The following is a 16,290-nucleotide window of genomic DNA, read 5'->3' as shown; positions in this document are numbered from 1 at the left end:
GAAGGTCAGCGCGCCCGCGCTGGTGAAGCGCGCGCCCGCGCCAGGTTGGGATGAACGAATCCTGATTCTCTTACAATTCTGATTTCTGGGCTTCTAATCTGCATGGGCTGCTATATAATGACAACTTAAGATCGTTTTTCAAGAGATAATAACAACTTAAGATCGTTTTTCAAGAGAGGAGACATAACAGAACTTAAGCAGAGATCGACGAGAAGACCTATAACACAATTCAATGAAGGAGAAGAAGACCTAGTTTATTCTTGTGATTCTTTGTTCTAAGTTGTAATCTTGGATGCTCGTTTCTTGTTGTTGAACCTATACTCTTGTTACGTACTTGGTTTATTATTTATTCAGTATAAAGACTACGTTTATTATACTATACTTTCATCGGAACCCACGTTGATGATGAGTCTGATTATGGGCTAATCGTTATCGTGGGGTTCCAATGGATTTACTTATAGATTTCTTTAGTTAATTGTTTTGATACCTTAGTGTATGGTGATTGTATAATAATCTAGTATTGGTTGTGCTTATTCATCTTATGAGCGTCCTGAACTTATAAGATAGCGTGTTAATCTCTATTGAAGCGAAAGTAAATATAGGGGTTTACAATTTGTCATGCTAGCATAGGTTCATGTATTTGTTATGCATGATTCGTAGGTAATTTTAACCATCTTACTTGCCCTATGTAATCATGATAGATAACTTGCACATTAAACTATCAAATTCTATAGACATATAGGGTCTCAATATAATTGGTGTCTATTCATCTTCTATCTCTTTTGTGGATGTCTGGTAGTTGGGTATTCGTACAACGAAAGTTGGCGTTTACTATTTTCGTGTTATCAGATTAGTATCATCACCATTACATGCTAAGGTTGAGAATAAAAAAGACTATTGAATAAAGTAGTAATGAAGTTAGAATCCCATGTTTGTGTTATATAAGTAAATCAACCTTTTAATTCTCGTAGTTAATTGCATGTTAGCTAATAATCTTAGTTATAAACAATCTAAATTTGTTAATCGTCTTAGCATTGAATAGTAACCATGCCATTGTTGCATAAGTGCATTGGTTGAAATTAACCTAAATCAGTCTCTATGGGAGCGAACTAGAAATAATTCTATATTACTCGCTATCACGTATACTTGCATAAATGTCGTATGTAGTTTATTTAAAGTGAAAAATTTGCATATACGAACCAGATATTTTCACTTTCTGAGATGAATTACTGGCCACGAAGAATGTTGCGTGTGAATTACAGATTTCAGACAGTGATATAGAAGATCAATTTGCGGCGAGTCTCATATTTGATGAGATTAGTAAATTGACTTGTTTGAAAAGTTTGCAGATTTCTTTTAATAACACGGACATATTTCAAGATGCACATGTAGTTCGTAATTTACATGAGCTAATGTATGTACGGGTTATCAACCGGTTTTAGTCATCCAGATCGACATGTTCTAACAACTAGATTGCTTGAATTACACGACTGTTAGTTAAGAGACATGGAAACTCTGTTGAAGAAGGCTGAAAAGGTGGTACTCGATACGATAGATGATTTTGAAGGGAAAATCATTTGTAGTAGAAATGGAGAAGCATTTGAAGACTTGAGATTCATGAACATTGATGAATTTAAAAATTATGGAGTGTCTATTAAGGGTATTGCCCGATGAGATCCAACATACTCATAAATTCTGGACGTCTTTCCCTAAACTAACCACTCTAAAAATCACAAATTGCTCTGCCATGATATACCTCTTCTGCGAATCAAATTATATATCTTTAAATTTGCATTTCCTCGAGGAGAAATAATTTTTCATGTTTGAGTGCCAAGGATCTATGGACTTGACCAAACATAAATATTCAGACCGTCAGCTACACGCCACCGAACCCCCCTTTGAATTACCCAATTCACTCCCCAAATGCTCCTCCAAGTGTAACTCGGGTTAGTGCCTAGCTCCGAGCTTAAATAGTCTCCATCAGTATAATAACGAGCTTTCAAACTTTTAGCTACTTGACTGTCCGAGAATTGCATAAGTCTCCAACCTAATTTACCCAGAAGTGCGGCATTGAATAATTTGAAATCTCGAAAAACTAAACCCCCTGTCGGTTTCAGTTTACATAGACTCTTCCAAGCAATTCAATGAATTTTCCTCTCACCCTCTTTTTGACCCCACCAAAAATTTGACATCAAAGAACGCAATTCCTCACAAACAGAGGAATGAAATTTAAACACACTCATCACATATGTTGGAATAAATTGGGCCCCTGCCTTAATCAAAACATTCTGATCCGCTTTAGATAAATTAATCCATTTCTACCTCCGTAATTTCTTCCATAACTTCTCTTTAACAGTCTTCGTTAGCACCTTTTCGGATCTCTATCATAGTAGGAAGTCTCAAATACTTATCACGAACGTCAACCTCTCTTGCTCCTAATAGTTCTACTAATTCACTCGTATTTGAATCTGAAACTCCTTTAATAAAAGAAACCGTAGTCTTATCAAAATTTACCATTTATCAACGAAACTAACTCATATACCTTAAGAATCTTCTTTATTACTGATACTTCTTCTATAGTTGCCTTTGAAAAAATTATACTGTCATCAGCAAATAATAAGTGTGAGAAACAAATATGAAATGATTTTGTTTAGAAAGTCCGAGAAACAAATGAGTTCAAATATACTTAAATCAAGTAAAAATATGGATTATAGTCCTTACAAAACTCATCCTACAGAGTCTCCTTGAAATGCGTAAATCTTGATTATCCTAAATATTTTTAAGCGACAACTAAGAAAATTAACGTGTCACAACACTCTGAATATAAAAAACATGTAGCAAAACAATGTTAGTAAGACGTAAGATATGTAATGAGCTTGCTAATAAGCTATAATCTTTTAGCTTAATGCTATAATCTTGCTTACTCTGTAATTATCAAAATCATAAGAGTATCACAAATATGATCATCAAGTTACGATACATATTTTTGCAAATTTTTTAAGAGATAATAGAATTAGAGAAAAGTGCCTCAAGTACATAGTGGAGTTATATGATTATGCATTGTATTTTAACTAGTAGATTTCTAAATTTTTAATAAAATTCTGTAATTATAAAAATACTCACATATATTTATATTAAAATTTCATTATACTCACCTAAGTTACGTGAATAAATTTAGGAGCACAAAGCCCATAGAATTATTGCAAAAATCTTTTTAAACTTTGGATATTTGTTAAAATCCCCCACTTTATTTTACATTCTGCTAAATGTAGTAATATTTTACTTCATGCAATAACATGTAATTACCTTTAAAACCCTCCTAACATTAAATAAAAACTCCATTAGCACAGTCTTCGATTTCTCATATTTATACGAAAATAAATATTGATAAAGTTATAAACTAATTCATATAATAATTTCCAGGTGTGACATTTGTATTTATCTATTTTTAGTGTCCTAATATTTTGGTTTTGGTGGTTTTTATTATGAATAAAATTTAATATATTGACTTAACTTCAAAGTTAAATTGCCATATCTAAAAAAATTAAATATGATTTTTCAATAGTAAAGGAAATTAACAAAGTAATTATATTAATCACATATAAAATTTTACTTTTTTAATTGTAAAATAACTTGTTCAGAAAAGTTATTTTAATAAATTTTTACTAATAATCTTAACAAAGTCCACACGAGTATAAAAATATTTGACGTGAAAGTTAGAATTGGATTGAAGAATAAATTTACAAAATAATAATAAAAATAATAATATGAAAGTACAAAGTTGAAGTTGAGTTGAAAATGGCCCGATAACATCAATAATATATATAAGTTTTGTTATAGAAATATGTTAATTTTTTCAAAAATTGATGATAAATCATCGAAAAATCAATCAAAAATATTTGACTAGTTCGATAATTACCGATAAATCATCGATAAGTTGTTCGATTTTTCAAATATTGTCGATAATTCATATTTCGGTAACTTAACTGATTAATTATGTTTTCCAAAATCTGTAACCATGTATATAAGTATTTCATAGTATTTTATATTTACTATTTACTTATGATAAATATAGGAAATATGACATTTATTTATAAAAACATTGTAATTATTCTTTTATTAAAAAAAATCAAATAAATATATAAATTAGATTTATATTCTAAGAAATTTAAAGAAAAATATAATACAATTGGTTGACCGATTGAAAAGGTAAGTAGCTACCCGTTGTCTATGAAAAGAGTAAATTATTTATTAATTATATTTTTTATTTATAAATGTGAAGGATAATTTAATGCATTCATAAAATTGGTTAACATATTAAATGCTTTTTCTTTGGGGCAATGGCCCTTTATATCACAATTTGGGGATAAAAGGTCCAAAATCTCACATGAGCTAAAATAAGGCCCTTTATATCACTTAAAAACACAATTTTTATATGCGTTTTTAAAAAACGTATTTTTATCCTGCGTTTTCATTAAATTTAATAATATTTATTTTGAGAAAAAAAATAAAAAATAATAATTATTTCTGATAACGCATGATAAGAATGCGTTATACTTGTAAACGTGGATTCTATACGCGTTCTTCCCTCTTCTACGCATATTCATAATGCGTAGTTCGGAAAAATTTCAGAAGCCCAACTGCAAAGCCCAATTAGAGAACAAGGGTTTTTAAAGAAATGATAAATGTAAGATTTAGTAGAGTGATAGTAAGGGCCATTTTAGCTGAGCTGTGATATTTTGGACCATTTGCTCTCAAATTGTGAGATTTAGGGTCATTATTCTTTTCTTTGCACAGAAAATAAGGGTAATATTTGTAATTCTGCTTACTGTACAGAGTCAAAGTTTACTATATTTAGCAATTATGTTTTTAATATTTTATCCACTTTCCAAACAAGTATTATATATCGATTTTTTTATGGTGTGATCATGGGCATATACTAAGCACAATCTTCTACAATTTTAATTAGTTTTGATTGCCAACACTCTTGTATTCACAACAACTCCATCCATCAAAACACTTCAAATTTTATAAATTTTAGTATTTACTCACTACACAAATCCCTGAAATATTTATCCATTTATCTGTTTTTATATATTTATCCCCTTTGACATTTATTTGATGTGGAAAATTGGAAATAGTATGTATGTCAAACGAATTTGGGTGTTTGACAAGGTGAAGAAAAAGGGAAATCGAAGTGGTGACTCACTCACCAAAATACTCACAACATACGGACTGTAAATGTGGCGTCGAAGTTTTAGCACCACCGTCTTGAATGACAAGAAATGGGACGCGCTTGTGATCGGTGGGGGCCACAACGGCCTCGTCGCCGCCGCGTATCTTGCTCGCTCCGGTCTCTCCGTCGCCGTCCTCGAGCGCCGCCACATTATCGGTGGCGCCGCCGTCACGGAGGAAATAATACCTGGTTTCAAATTCTCCCGGTGTAGCTACCTTCAGAGTCTCCTCCGTCCTTCTATCATTAGGTACGTACTACTCATTTTATAAATGAACCGGAGAATTTTGTTCATTTATCGAGATTATTCATTTATCGAGAAGTAGCTGTTAACGCACGTAGAATATTCATTTATCGATGTTTTACTGTATATATTGTCATGTATAACACTGTTTAGTAGTAATCACGGTTATGTATTTGCTAATTTGTAGTGCCTATAGAGTTATATAAGTTGATCATATATATTTTGAGATCAAATGTTTTTATTGATAAACTGGAGAATTTTATTTTATTACCTTATCGAGATTATTTATTTATCGAGAAGTAACTGTTATTATGTTGTAACCGATGTAGAATATTAATTTATCTAGGTTTTACCGTATATATTGTCATTTATGATCCTGTTTAGTAGTAGGCGCAGTTATGTATTTGCAAATTTGTAGTGCCTATAGAGTTAAATAAGTTGATCATAAGTATTTTGAGATCAAATGTTTTTAGTTTTTTATGACTTTTTAAAAAAAGTTTTAGTGTTGAAATGACTTTGACAGTTTTCAAATTGTTTTGGTTTGATGTGAATGACAAGTGAATTAGATTTGGGGAGACATGGACTGAAACTATTGAAAAGAAATCCGTCATCATTTACGCCTTGCCTTGATGGACGATATCTCCTTTTAGGTTCTGATAAGGAACTTAATCATTCTGAGATTTCTAAGTTTTCTCAACGAGATGCCGAAGCCTATCCAAGGTTTGATCCTCTTTTCCAGTTTTTTTGGTTGCGAATTCTATTTTTATTTTCAGCTTTACTTGCGAGGCATGATATAGGTGTGTAAAGCATTACGTGCTGGGATGGAATCTGTAATTTGAAATTTGGCAGTTTGAATTTTATTAAAAGGAGTGTTTTTTCCCTCATTGTATTCAAGAGGTAATCTGCAAGGTTTTTCAGCAAGAGTAAATTTCGTGAATATAATGCACTGGAGGCCTGTAGTGATAAATAGATTGTATTTCAATAATGTGACTGATTCGAGACTGAGAATATTTCCACACGGCTACATAATGCTGAATTGCTCCTACTCAATTCCATCCATTGGTCTTGTCAAAGTAAAATAAATAAATGAATGAATCCCATCCATTGGTAAAAAGGATATGGTCAAATAGATAGTCTGGTCAGCCATCTCAGTGATCATTTAATTTGAGTTTTTTTCTGTGAGAAAACATTGAATATCTGAAGAGTAACACATATTCGATTGTATGTAGGTATGAGAATCAAGTCGAGAGTTTCTGCAAGTTTATAGATCCACTGTTGGATTCATCAACTCCTGAAAGTCTGCAAGGTGATTCATCATTTAGTTCACGGATGAAGAATAAGTTACATAAGTCGGATTTTTGGGCTCACTTTATGCGCCGCGCTCTTTTCTTGGGACAAAAGGAAATGGTGTAAGACCTCTTTCTAAAGTAAAATTAGGTGCAATCTATCTTCACATGCTTTGCTTCCAATTCTCTCTCTCTCTCTCTCCCTCCCTCCCCCCCCCTCCCCTCCCTCCCCTCCCTCCCTCCCTCCCTCCCTCCCTCCCTCTCTCTCTATGACTATATATATGTGTGTGTGTGTGCGTAAATATATATTATTTAGCTTAAACTGGTTGATTGATAATCTTGCTTGAGTTATTATTATCATACTGGAGTTTTGCAGTTCTGATTTTGCTTCTTTTCAGAGATTTCATGGACTTTCTAGTTGCACCAGCTTCGAAGGTTTTAAATAATTGGTTTGAGGTTGTTGCACAATTTTATAGTTACTGCTGTATTTTCTTTTACTTTGTGGTGTATCACGTATGCAAATTACTAAATTTAAGAGCTTTATCCTGTCAATTATGTTGGTTGTTGATCTTTTTCATAAGTACGCGTTTCTAATAGTGTAGTTTAATTTACATTTTGTGAGAAAATTTAAAATTGTTTTGAACAAGTGCTGACTAAAAACCTTCTTATTTGCTTAATATCCTGTTAAAGTTTAAACATAAGCTAACCCTAATTTTCCTATAGTCTTCAAAGCTTTGAGCCAATATCCAAGTAATTATACTATCAAATTCTCCTAAGAACATTAATGATTAATGTTCTCGTTGAAGTGCTCAGTGTTGAATATTTGATTAGATGCCTGCTACGAATTATTAGAAATAAATAAAATCCTTTTTCATTCTAGAACTTTAATTTTACATAGAATAATTCATTGAATTGCTTGCTCAAACAAGTATTCTTTCGCGGCTATTTTTTTTAACAACCAGCTCAAGAAGCTCTTTTAGCTCAAGGATGGTTATATAGTCATAAGCGATTATTTCCTCTTATTTGACTAATTCCTCTTTCGTTATTTTAAATATGTCCAGACCGATGTTCTAAAGGCAACACTTGCAACCGATGCTGTGATCGGAACTGTGGTACGAATTCTTTATTAATAGTTTTCTTTTTCTATCACTTGACACAAGGCAATTCCTTTTGTCTAGTTTATATACTTTTATCTATGCACCCATGATTCATGTGCGTCTCTATGAAAAGTTCATTGGATCGGCTAGAGTTTATACGCCCTCTGATTACTCGCAGTTCGACCATTTGTTGGGCCACGTATAAAGTGTTAACATGAAAAATTTATTTTGCATAGATTTATTAATGAAGAAGTGTTGTAATGTTTTTCATTTTTCCTCTTTTGTTTAATTAATCTGTAATATTTTTTTAAAGAATCGAGTATAAATGATAAAATTCAGAGAAAGAGAACATCTGACAAGAGCTAGGAAATGAAGCGCCCAATTTCCGGAGAGACAGCAGATTTAGCGAGTTTGTCTTAACTCGAGATTTTTTCTAATCTATCAAATTGAAACCACTACATTATATAAATTCTATAGACTTCTACATATTGACGTTTGAGCATATTTAGTCTCTATAATGCTTTGTAACAGAATTTCAGTTTATCTTCAGTCTTGACAGTAAAAACTACTGACCTGTAATTACTCTATTACCCTAATGGGTTAATGGCAGCAATAATACCAGTACTGAAAAAAATTAATGCTTTAGTTATTGCGTCTCCTTATTTTTCGTCTTTTAAGAAAGCAATCCTTATCGTACATTAAGTGATACAGACAATGTAATTGCTTCTTTCCCATTGTTTCAAGTTTCAACTAACATTCCTAGAAGGCGAGCAGCAGTGCCCTACATTATCTGGGTTTTAAGTTGCGTGACAGATTAGCAAAATATCCTTCACATTCTTTTATGTTGGTACATCTTTATTCAAACTTCAAACGAAGGATGTTTGGTGTCTTTAGTGGGTATTTGGTCAGTGCTATATTTTGGTACTTAATGTTTTTTTTATTCTTCTCAGTTCTCACTATCATACTACACATCCGTGTTGCATTTTTTCACTATTTACGAGTACATTCAATTTCTTATTTTTTTCTCTGGTTGGGTGTCTAATGTCTTAATCTAAGTTATATGGATTCTTCAGTTTAGTAGAGTACTTCTGTCCCAACATTTTGCCACTTGGCCAAGGTTTGGGTGTGAAGAACACCTCAGATTGATTTTAAATCTTCACAAAACCTTGTAGTCTCATTCTTTTCACGTACAGTTGAACACCAAAAATTGCCTAACAGCCTATCCTAGTTAATGTAACATGCTATTGTACTATAATAGTGGTTCTGCTAGTTTTGCATGTCTCAGATTATATGAGAATGCCAAGAATATATAAAAGGGATCATAGTAGAGAGGAGAGAAAGAGAGGCAGAGAACTGAAAATGTATATATTATATATTGTCTACTGCGTATTACAAAGGAGGTAAGAGCCTCATTATATAGTAAAAATGAAACTAGTGGCTACTCTTGCCACAGTACCCAAGCACTTTATGATGTCATCTTGATGACCTAAGAATGACCTAAGAATGCTTATGTCACCATTATTGTTGATATTTGACACGCCCCCTCACTCGAAATCCCATCTTGGGATGAAATACCTATCTTGGGATTGAAGAGTGGAACACTAGGAGCCCATAAGCATAACCTTAGCGTCCAGCCAAACCCGTCTTAGGATTGATCCATCTTGGGATTGACTCATCTTGGAGTTGAAGATCCATCTTGAGATTGTCCCATCTTGGAGTTGACCTATCTTGGGATAATTATTGGAGAATTTTGGGTATACCGGGCCTCGACTTCGAGACCACGAAGTACATTTTAGGCTATGTCACCAATCAGTCCTTGAACTGATTATTGTCCGGAGATATCTGCTTCTACGAGAATGAATGCAAGATATAGCAGTGAACTGTGTGTACGTATCTATATACACTACTTCTGCTGCTTTGTGGTCATGGCAGTGAACTGTGTGTATGTATCTGCTCTGTCTACATACACTACTTCTGCTGCTTTGATTTTGTGTCAGTGAACTGTGCGTATATATCAGTATATATACTACTACTGCTGCTCCTTTTGCATCTTGAGGATGAACTCGCCAAAATTTTAAGGTCGTTGTATGGGTTGAATTGGTTGGAGGAGATGAATCAGCCTTCCCTTAAGAAGACTGGTCAGAATCTGCCTTGTAAGGTCTCCACGTGCCGCGTGTAACAGCGCGTGTGGTGGTGTTTACAAGCTGGATTTTAACCAGTGAGTAGCCCCTTAAAGCTATACACTGACATGTATTCAGATCTTGGTTTGGATCATGTCTTGTGGGAATATTGTTTCAAAAATATAAGTCTGGTTCCGGGCAGCTTGTGTTTTCCTTGAAAAACAACAAGCTTCATCTGAAAAGCTCCTCCTCTCTACTCCCGCTCTGAATGCTAAGAATGTATTAAAGGGATCATAGCAGAGAGGAGAGAAAGAAAGGCAGAGAACTGAAAATGTATATATTATATATTGTCTACTGCATATTACAAAGGAGGCAAGAGCCTCATTATATAGTAAAAATGAAACTTGGTGGCTATTCTTGCTACAGTAACCAAGCACTTTATGATGTCATCTTGATGACCTAAGAATGCTCATGTCACCATTATCGTTAATATTTGACAGCATGTTATCTCTTCCCTACTTTTGTCTTGCAGTCAAGTGTCCATGCATCTGGGAGTGGATATGTTCTACTACATCACATGATGGGAGAAACTGACGGTGATAAGGGAATTTGGTCGTATGTATTTCAGTTACAGCAAGTAAACTGTGTTTACTTGTTCCCATTTTAGCTCAGACAATAAGCCTTTAATCTTACTTTGCTGTGGTAGATTCCTGTTGTGAGCTTTTTAGATGGTATCTTTCTTTGTTACTTCTGAGCAATTTTCACCTCTTGAGCCTGACAGTTGCCTCAGTTATGTGTGTGTCAATATTAATGCGGGGATAGAAACATTGTTATTAATTATTTATTATGATATGGTTCTACTGTGAATGTGTAACCTAAGTCTGCATAATTTTCTGTTTAGAATTATACATGTTTATAAATCAAGATGAACATTTGTTTTCGATTTGTCATTGTATTCAATTTTAAACGCTTTAATTTTTCACTTATATTTGGAGTGTTCTTTTACACTTCCCACTGAACCATGTATTTGGCCATTCATTAAACGCATCCCACAAAAATTTGCAACTTATGTAATTTGCAGGTATGTTGAAGGTGGAATGGGCTCGATATCCCGTGCAATCAGTAATGCCGCCAGTGAAGCTGGGGCTACTATAGTGACCAATGCAGAGGTATTCTATTTGAAGATAGTTTTTCCTCAAGATTTCATCCGTCTGGCAGTCAAAACTAATTTGTACATCTTTCGCTTGTTTGATGTATTCCATGCTTCTTCAGTCTTCATTGAGAAAAAAAATAGCAAACCACTTTTATTTTGATTTTAAAAAATAAGATATATATATATATATACAGTTTGTCAGAGGCACACATGCATTTAAATATTTGCTTATTGTTAGTAATTTAAAAGCTATAATCCATTACTGAGACGAAGTTGCCAGAAATGAGAAAACATGATATCGTCTTTATAACCCAAAAGATCCTAAAACGTGGTAGTCATATCTCTTTCCTTAAATTGGGGAAGAAGCGGTAGTTTGATTGGTTTCACTAAAAAATATTTCGGTTATTTTTAGTTTCTGCAAAAAACTTTCTACTGGAAGGAGAAATATTTGTTCATGATTTGATTCGTAAAGTTGCCTTGGTATATCTTTTAGGGAATAAGAAGCTAGATCTGGAGATTTGTGGCATAAGCATGGGTAGTAGGACCTTCAAATTAATCTTTTTATCATAGCTTGAAGGATAATATTTCACGCTATATACCAGATCTTCTTTTACGGGGATCTGACTTTATATAAAATTGAGTATTTACAATCTTTTCAGTCTTCTATTTTTTTTTAAAATTTTATTGCTCTAAATTGAGATTTTCAAGTCTATAATTGATGTCTTGTCCGGAAAACTGTTTAAACTATCTCATAACATTTGATAATCCTAAATTCGGGGTTTCGTGAATGAAAAGTAATTTTATAAATCTTCTTGATGATGTTGGTCCTGATTGTGTTTGGCCTTTGTTTTTGTACTTTGTTTAGTCTGAGTTATCATGCGCTTGAAAGATCTTTCCTATAATTAATTTATCACTGTTGAATAGATTTTTACCGATCTCTGTATCACATACATGATTAGGCGGTAACTAGCATATAGACTGTCAACTATTTGTGCAGGTCAATATTTTCCCAACCCTTCAAGTGTTGCCAAAAGACGAGTAACTATGTAATTTCTATTGTGGCTAGCTAATGCAATTTATGCATTCAATTTTCATACGAATTGGCTACTTCCTTGAAAACAATGCAATGATTGTATAGGTTTCAGATGACTACATTATATAGTTATCTGTTTCTGCTGTTTTCTTTGAAAACTGAGGCAGTGAAATGTGTTAGCAGATGTGGCTCATTTTTGTTATAGCTTAGATTAAGATAAGGAGCGGGGAACTTTGTTCTTTGTTGCAACTTGTCAAACTATCTTTTAACTTTTCAAGTTTATCAGTAAATTATGCTTTGACTTTATTATATGTGAATACCTCTTTCTTCATCTAAATATTGCTGATCAGGTCTCAAAGTTGACAACTGAGAATTCTGGCGCAGTAAACGGGGTTAGCTTCTTTTTCATTGATTTTCTAACAAATATATCATGTTCGCATCAATAATGCATGGGATTATTGGCGGCCTTTACAGGTTCTGCTGTCTGATGGAACACAAGTGCGTTCTTCTGTTGTTTTGTCAAATGCTACGCCGTACAAAACTTTTATGGTATACTATTTAATTTCCATAAGTTGACTTTTAGTGAAGTAGTGTTTGCATTTCACCTGATATTTTTATCTGGATTGTAATAGGTTATCTTTTTCTGTAACAGGAACTAGTACCGAAAAGCATTCTTCCTGATGAATTTGTTTCTGCTATCAAGAACTCTGATTATAGCTCCGTAAGTTTATTAGGTCCAAATTTCCTTTCACTACTCTGAATATGTCAGAGGCTGCCTATATTTTAGTAAGTCATTTGCCGTGGTGCAATAGTAACTTCGCTATGCATGGGTATCTACTTATCTGTGATTAGTAAATGCAATGTGGATCTTGTTACAGTTTAAGATATCACTTTTTGACTTCTGGGCTATATATTGGTCCATCAATAGATATAATCTATTATACTACACCCTCAGTCTTATTTTAAATATCCATGAATTTGGTTTTTGGCATATAAAAGGAGTGCATGTACTTGAGCGCATACAAGCGCCCGCCCATGCCCACACACCCGCACCTGCACATCCACCCACACCCACACGCAAACACACAAAATACATTTAATTTTAACCCTCAGACTAAATTTTGAAGTTCAAAAAACTGTGCCTTCCATTTGACTATTTGAGATAGTGTAGTCTTATCATTCCAACTTACAGTTTTAGCAGACATGATCGAAAGGTCGTAATATATAGCATCATATATCCTGTAAAAGTAAACAGTACATCTTCACTTTTATACTTTGAATGCAGTGAATTATATAGAAACTGGATTAATATTATTGTGACATAACTGATGTTAATAAACTGGTAACCATGTACATATCTTTGGTCCCTTGATGCTTTATATGGGCTATTAGACATTAAAGGTTCTGTGTTTGCTGGAACAGGCAACTACCAAAATCAATGTAGCTGTTGACAGCTTGCCGAAGTTTAATTGTTGCAAGTTGGGTGATCCCAGTTCTGGTCCTCAACATGTGGGAACAATTCACATTGGTTCTGAGAGGTTTGCTATAGTATTTGTGTTTGTGTTCAAGAAATTATTTTGCTTGCAAGTATGGGAAATGCTCTCAGAGAGAGAGAGAGAGAGATGGGTGAACTGTATATGCTATAGATGTATAATAAGTCTTGACAGTTGATACTTTTATCAACAGTGTATGCCTGATTTTAGTTCTATCTATCTAGTTAAGCTAAGACTTCTACTCATACTTTTTCTCTCGTTAGTATGGAAGATATTGACTCTGCCTGTCAAGATGCCGTAAATGGTTTACCATCCAGGAGGCCTGTTATTGAGATGACGATTCCTTCTGTCTTGGACAAGACAATTTCTCCCCCCGGTACTTCATACCTTTTTTCACAGTGTAACTCACATATTTTTCTATGCACCCCATTAAATTTTATTTCTTTTGGCTGATAAACTATCTATTTCTTTCCTCTTTATGTATGACCTGAAATCCTACTCATAATTTCCTGTACGAGCTGCAAAGTATTGACCTGTGACCCTTTCGACAATGATAATTAATATAACGCTTTGCTATTGATAAGGAAAGGGGTCAGGTGAACCTTACTCGCATGTCATTGGGATACTTAAAATATATCGAAGTCATTTTTTTAAATCATCTGTACCAAACCAAACTATATATATCCAGTATGTTCCAAAGGGTTTGACGTGACTCAACATTACTCCTAGGAGTATAGAGGTTCTGTCCGGGAAATCCACTGCCTTTACACAATGTTGAAAATGTTAAAGTTTATGAAGTTGGATTTTTTGATTTTCTTTTGGAATGTCAAAAAGATATATTCTTTAGAAACTGCCAGAAAGGCAAAAGACAGTATTTTCACAAATGACAGTAAAAAACTCACTTAAAGTATAAAGCATCACGTGTGGCGTGTAACTTAAATTTACACACACCACAACACCAATAATGTAGTTTTTCCTGGTTTGTTAAGTATTAGTTTATTCGGAAATCGGGAGTAATTTATCTTTTATTGTGATAGTTCGTATATCCCAGCTTTAAAATTGACAGTTACATTGGTTTTGCTCAGATAAATCTACTGATACTAACTATTGCAATCAATTCACCTGTACCTTCATAGGAAAGCATGTGATAAACTTGTTTGTTCAGTACACACCATATAAGCCTTTTGATGGCAGCTGGGAAGACCCTGCATACAGGGTGAGTATATATTTTGTGAAATTAAAATTCCAAGATAAAAAATATCCTACCAGAAACTTCTACAGCTTGTCAACTCTCAACCTTTGATATGTTTTATATTGCTGGCTAATATCGTCACAAATAGGTTGTTATCATATATGGTTCTGCTGGCACTGGAACCTCCCTGTATAAGCTACAGATAGATCATAGATGAGTAACTGCTTGTTTTGCTGCAGGAATCATTTGCACAAAGATGTTTCACTTTAATTGAAGAGTATGCCCCTGGTTTCAGTTCATCGGTGATTGGCTATGACATGTTGACCCCACCAGACCTTGAAAGGGAGATAGGCTTGACAGGTATACTAATTCTACTTCCTGAGCATGAACACTTGATTTGATCTGTATCTTGTATCGTACTAACTACAGTTTTATCACATAATATAGCTAAGAAACCATTATAATTCGAAAATTGTTAAATATGTTTTTTTAACCAACTGGATATGATAATATTGATCATGCAACATACTACCAGAAATGGTGTTCCTTCTTCAACCTTCTAAATCATCTCTATACTTCATTTCACTTGTAAGCATATGTGTGTGCTCATGAAGAGTATTGTTTTGTTAAATTAGCACACTGGAGAGGAGCTTACTTTAGATTTTCTGTGGTAGTCATATTGTATGAAACATTTTGTCAGTTTTTTATTCTGGTTTGACTGGAAAAAAATACCAGGTCCTCGCTAAGTTTTTTGAATTTTTAGAACTAGGAGACCAACCAATTTATATGATTATTCTCTTGGAATTCTTCCATTTCCCTGTTACAAGCATCGGATACCTATTTTACAGGAGGAAATATTTTCCATGGTGCCATGGGACTAGATTCTCTCTTTCTAATGAGGCCTGTAAAAGGATGGTAATGCTACAGCCTACATGAGATGTTAATTGACATTTGACATAGTTTCAGATTTTCCATTTGGAGAATAATATGGACTATCCTATCTGTGGGTACAGGTCAAATTACAGGACTCCATTGCGAGGATTATATTTGTGTGGAAGTGGGTCACATCCTGGAGGTGGCGTAATGGGTGCCCCAGGACGGAACTCTGCGCAGGTGGTTATTCAAGACATCAAAAGATTTTGAAGTGATGCCTTTTTGGATAGATTACATTCAATTTTAGGCTTTCTTTCACTAGTTCATTGTGTGTAGTGTCAAATAAATACTCTTTCTGTTTTAGTTTTTTTTAATGAAAATATTGTATTTTTAATTTATTTATGATAGAATTATTTAGAGATGTAATTGTCACATGACACATATCATTCCAAATACAAGTCACTTACAAAAGTGGCATATATCAAGAGGTGAATCAATCCAAACTCTAGACTTGTCTTGAAGATATCTAATAAGGTGCATTGTCTCAGGCACTAGGCTTAGGCAGT

The 16,290-nt window shown here is 33.8% G+C and overlaps 1 protein-coding gene across 1 annotated transcript; it reads left to right on the top strand.

Moving 5' to 3' along the window:
* The first annotated feature begins 5,119 nt into the window (after nucleotides 1–5,119).
* Nucleotides 5,120–16,145, top strand: LOC141717824 (uncharacterized). Its single transcript, XM_074520030.1, has 16 exons — nucleotides 5,120–5,483; nucleotides 6,036–6,197; nucleotides 6,707–6,886; nucleotides 7,162–7,219; nucleotides 7,825–7,875; nucleotides 10,513–10,595; nucleotides 11,062–11,149; nucleotides 12,517–12,558; nucleotides 12,641–12,715; nucleotides 12,819–12,887; nucleotides 13,589–13,704; nucleotides 13,923–14,035; nucleotides 14,796–14,875; nucleotides 15,091–15,211; nucleotides 15,700–15,766; nucleotides 15,865–16,145. The coding sequence occupies exons 1-16, from the start codon at nucleotides 5,242–5,244 to the stop codon at nucleotides 15,992–15,994; spliced, it is 1,677 nt and encodes a 558-aa protein (XP_074376131.1). The 5' UTR covers nucleotides 5,120–5,241; the 3' UTR covers nucleotides 15,995–16,145.
* Nucleotides 16,146–16,290: the final 145 nt, after the last annotated feature.

The sequence above is a fragment of the Apium graveolens genome, chromosome 4 (genome assembly GCF_009905375.1).
Source record: "Apium graveolens cultivar Ventura chromosome 4, ASM990537v1, whole genome shotgun sequence".
NCBI lineage: Eukaryota > Viridiplantae > Streptophyta > Magnoliopsida > Apiales > Apiaceae > Apium > Apium graveolens.
This window is presented reverse-complemented; position numbering and strand designations above follow the sequence as displayed.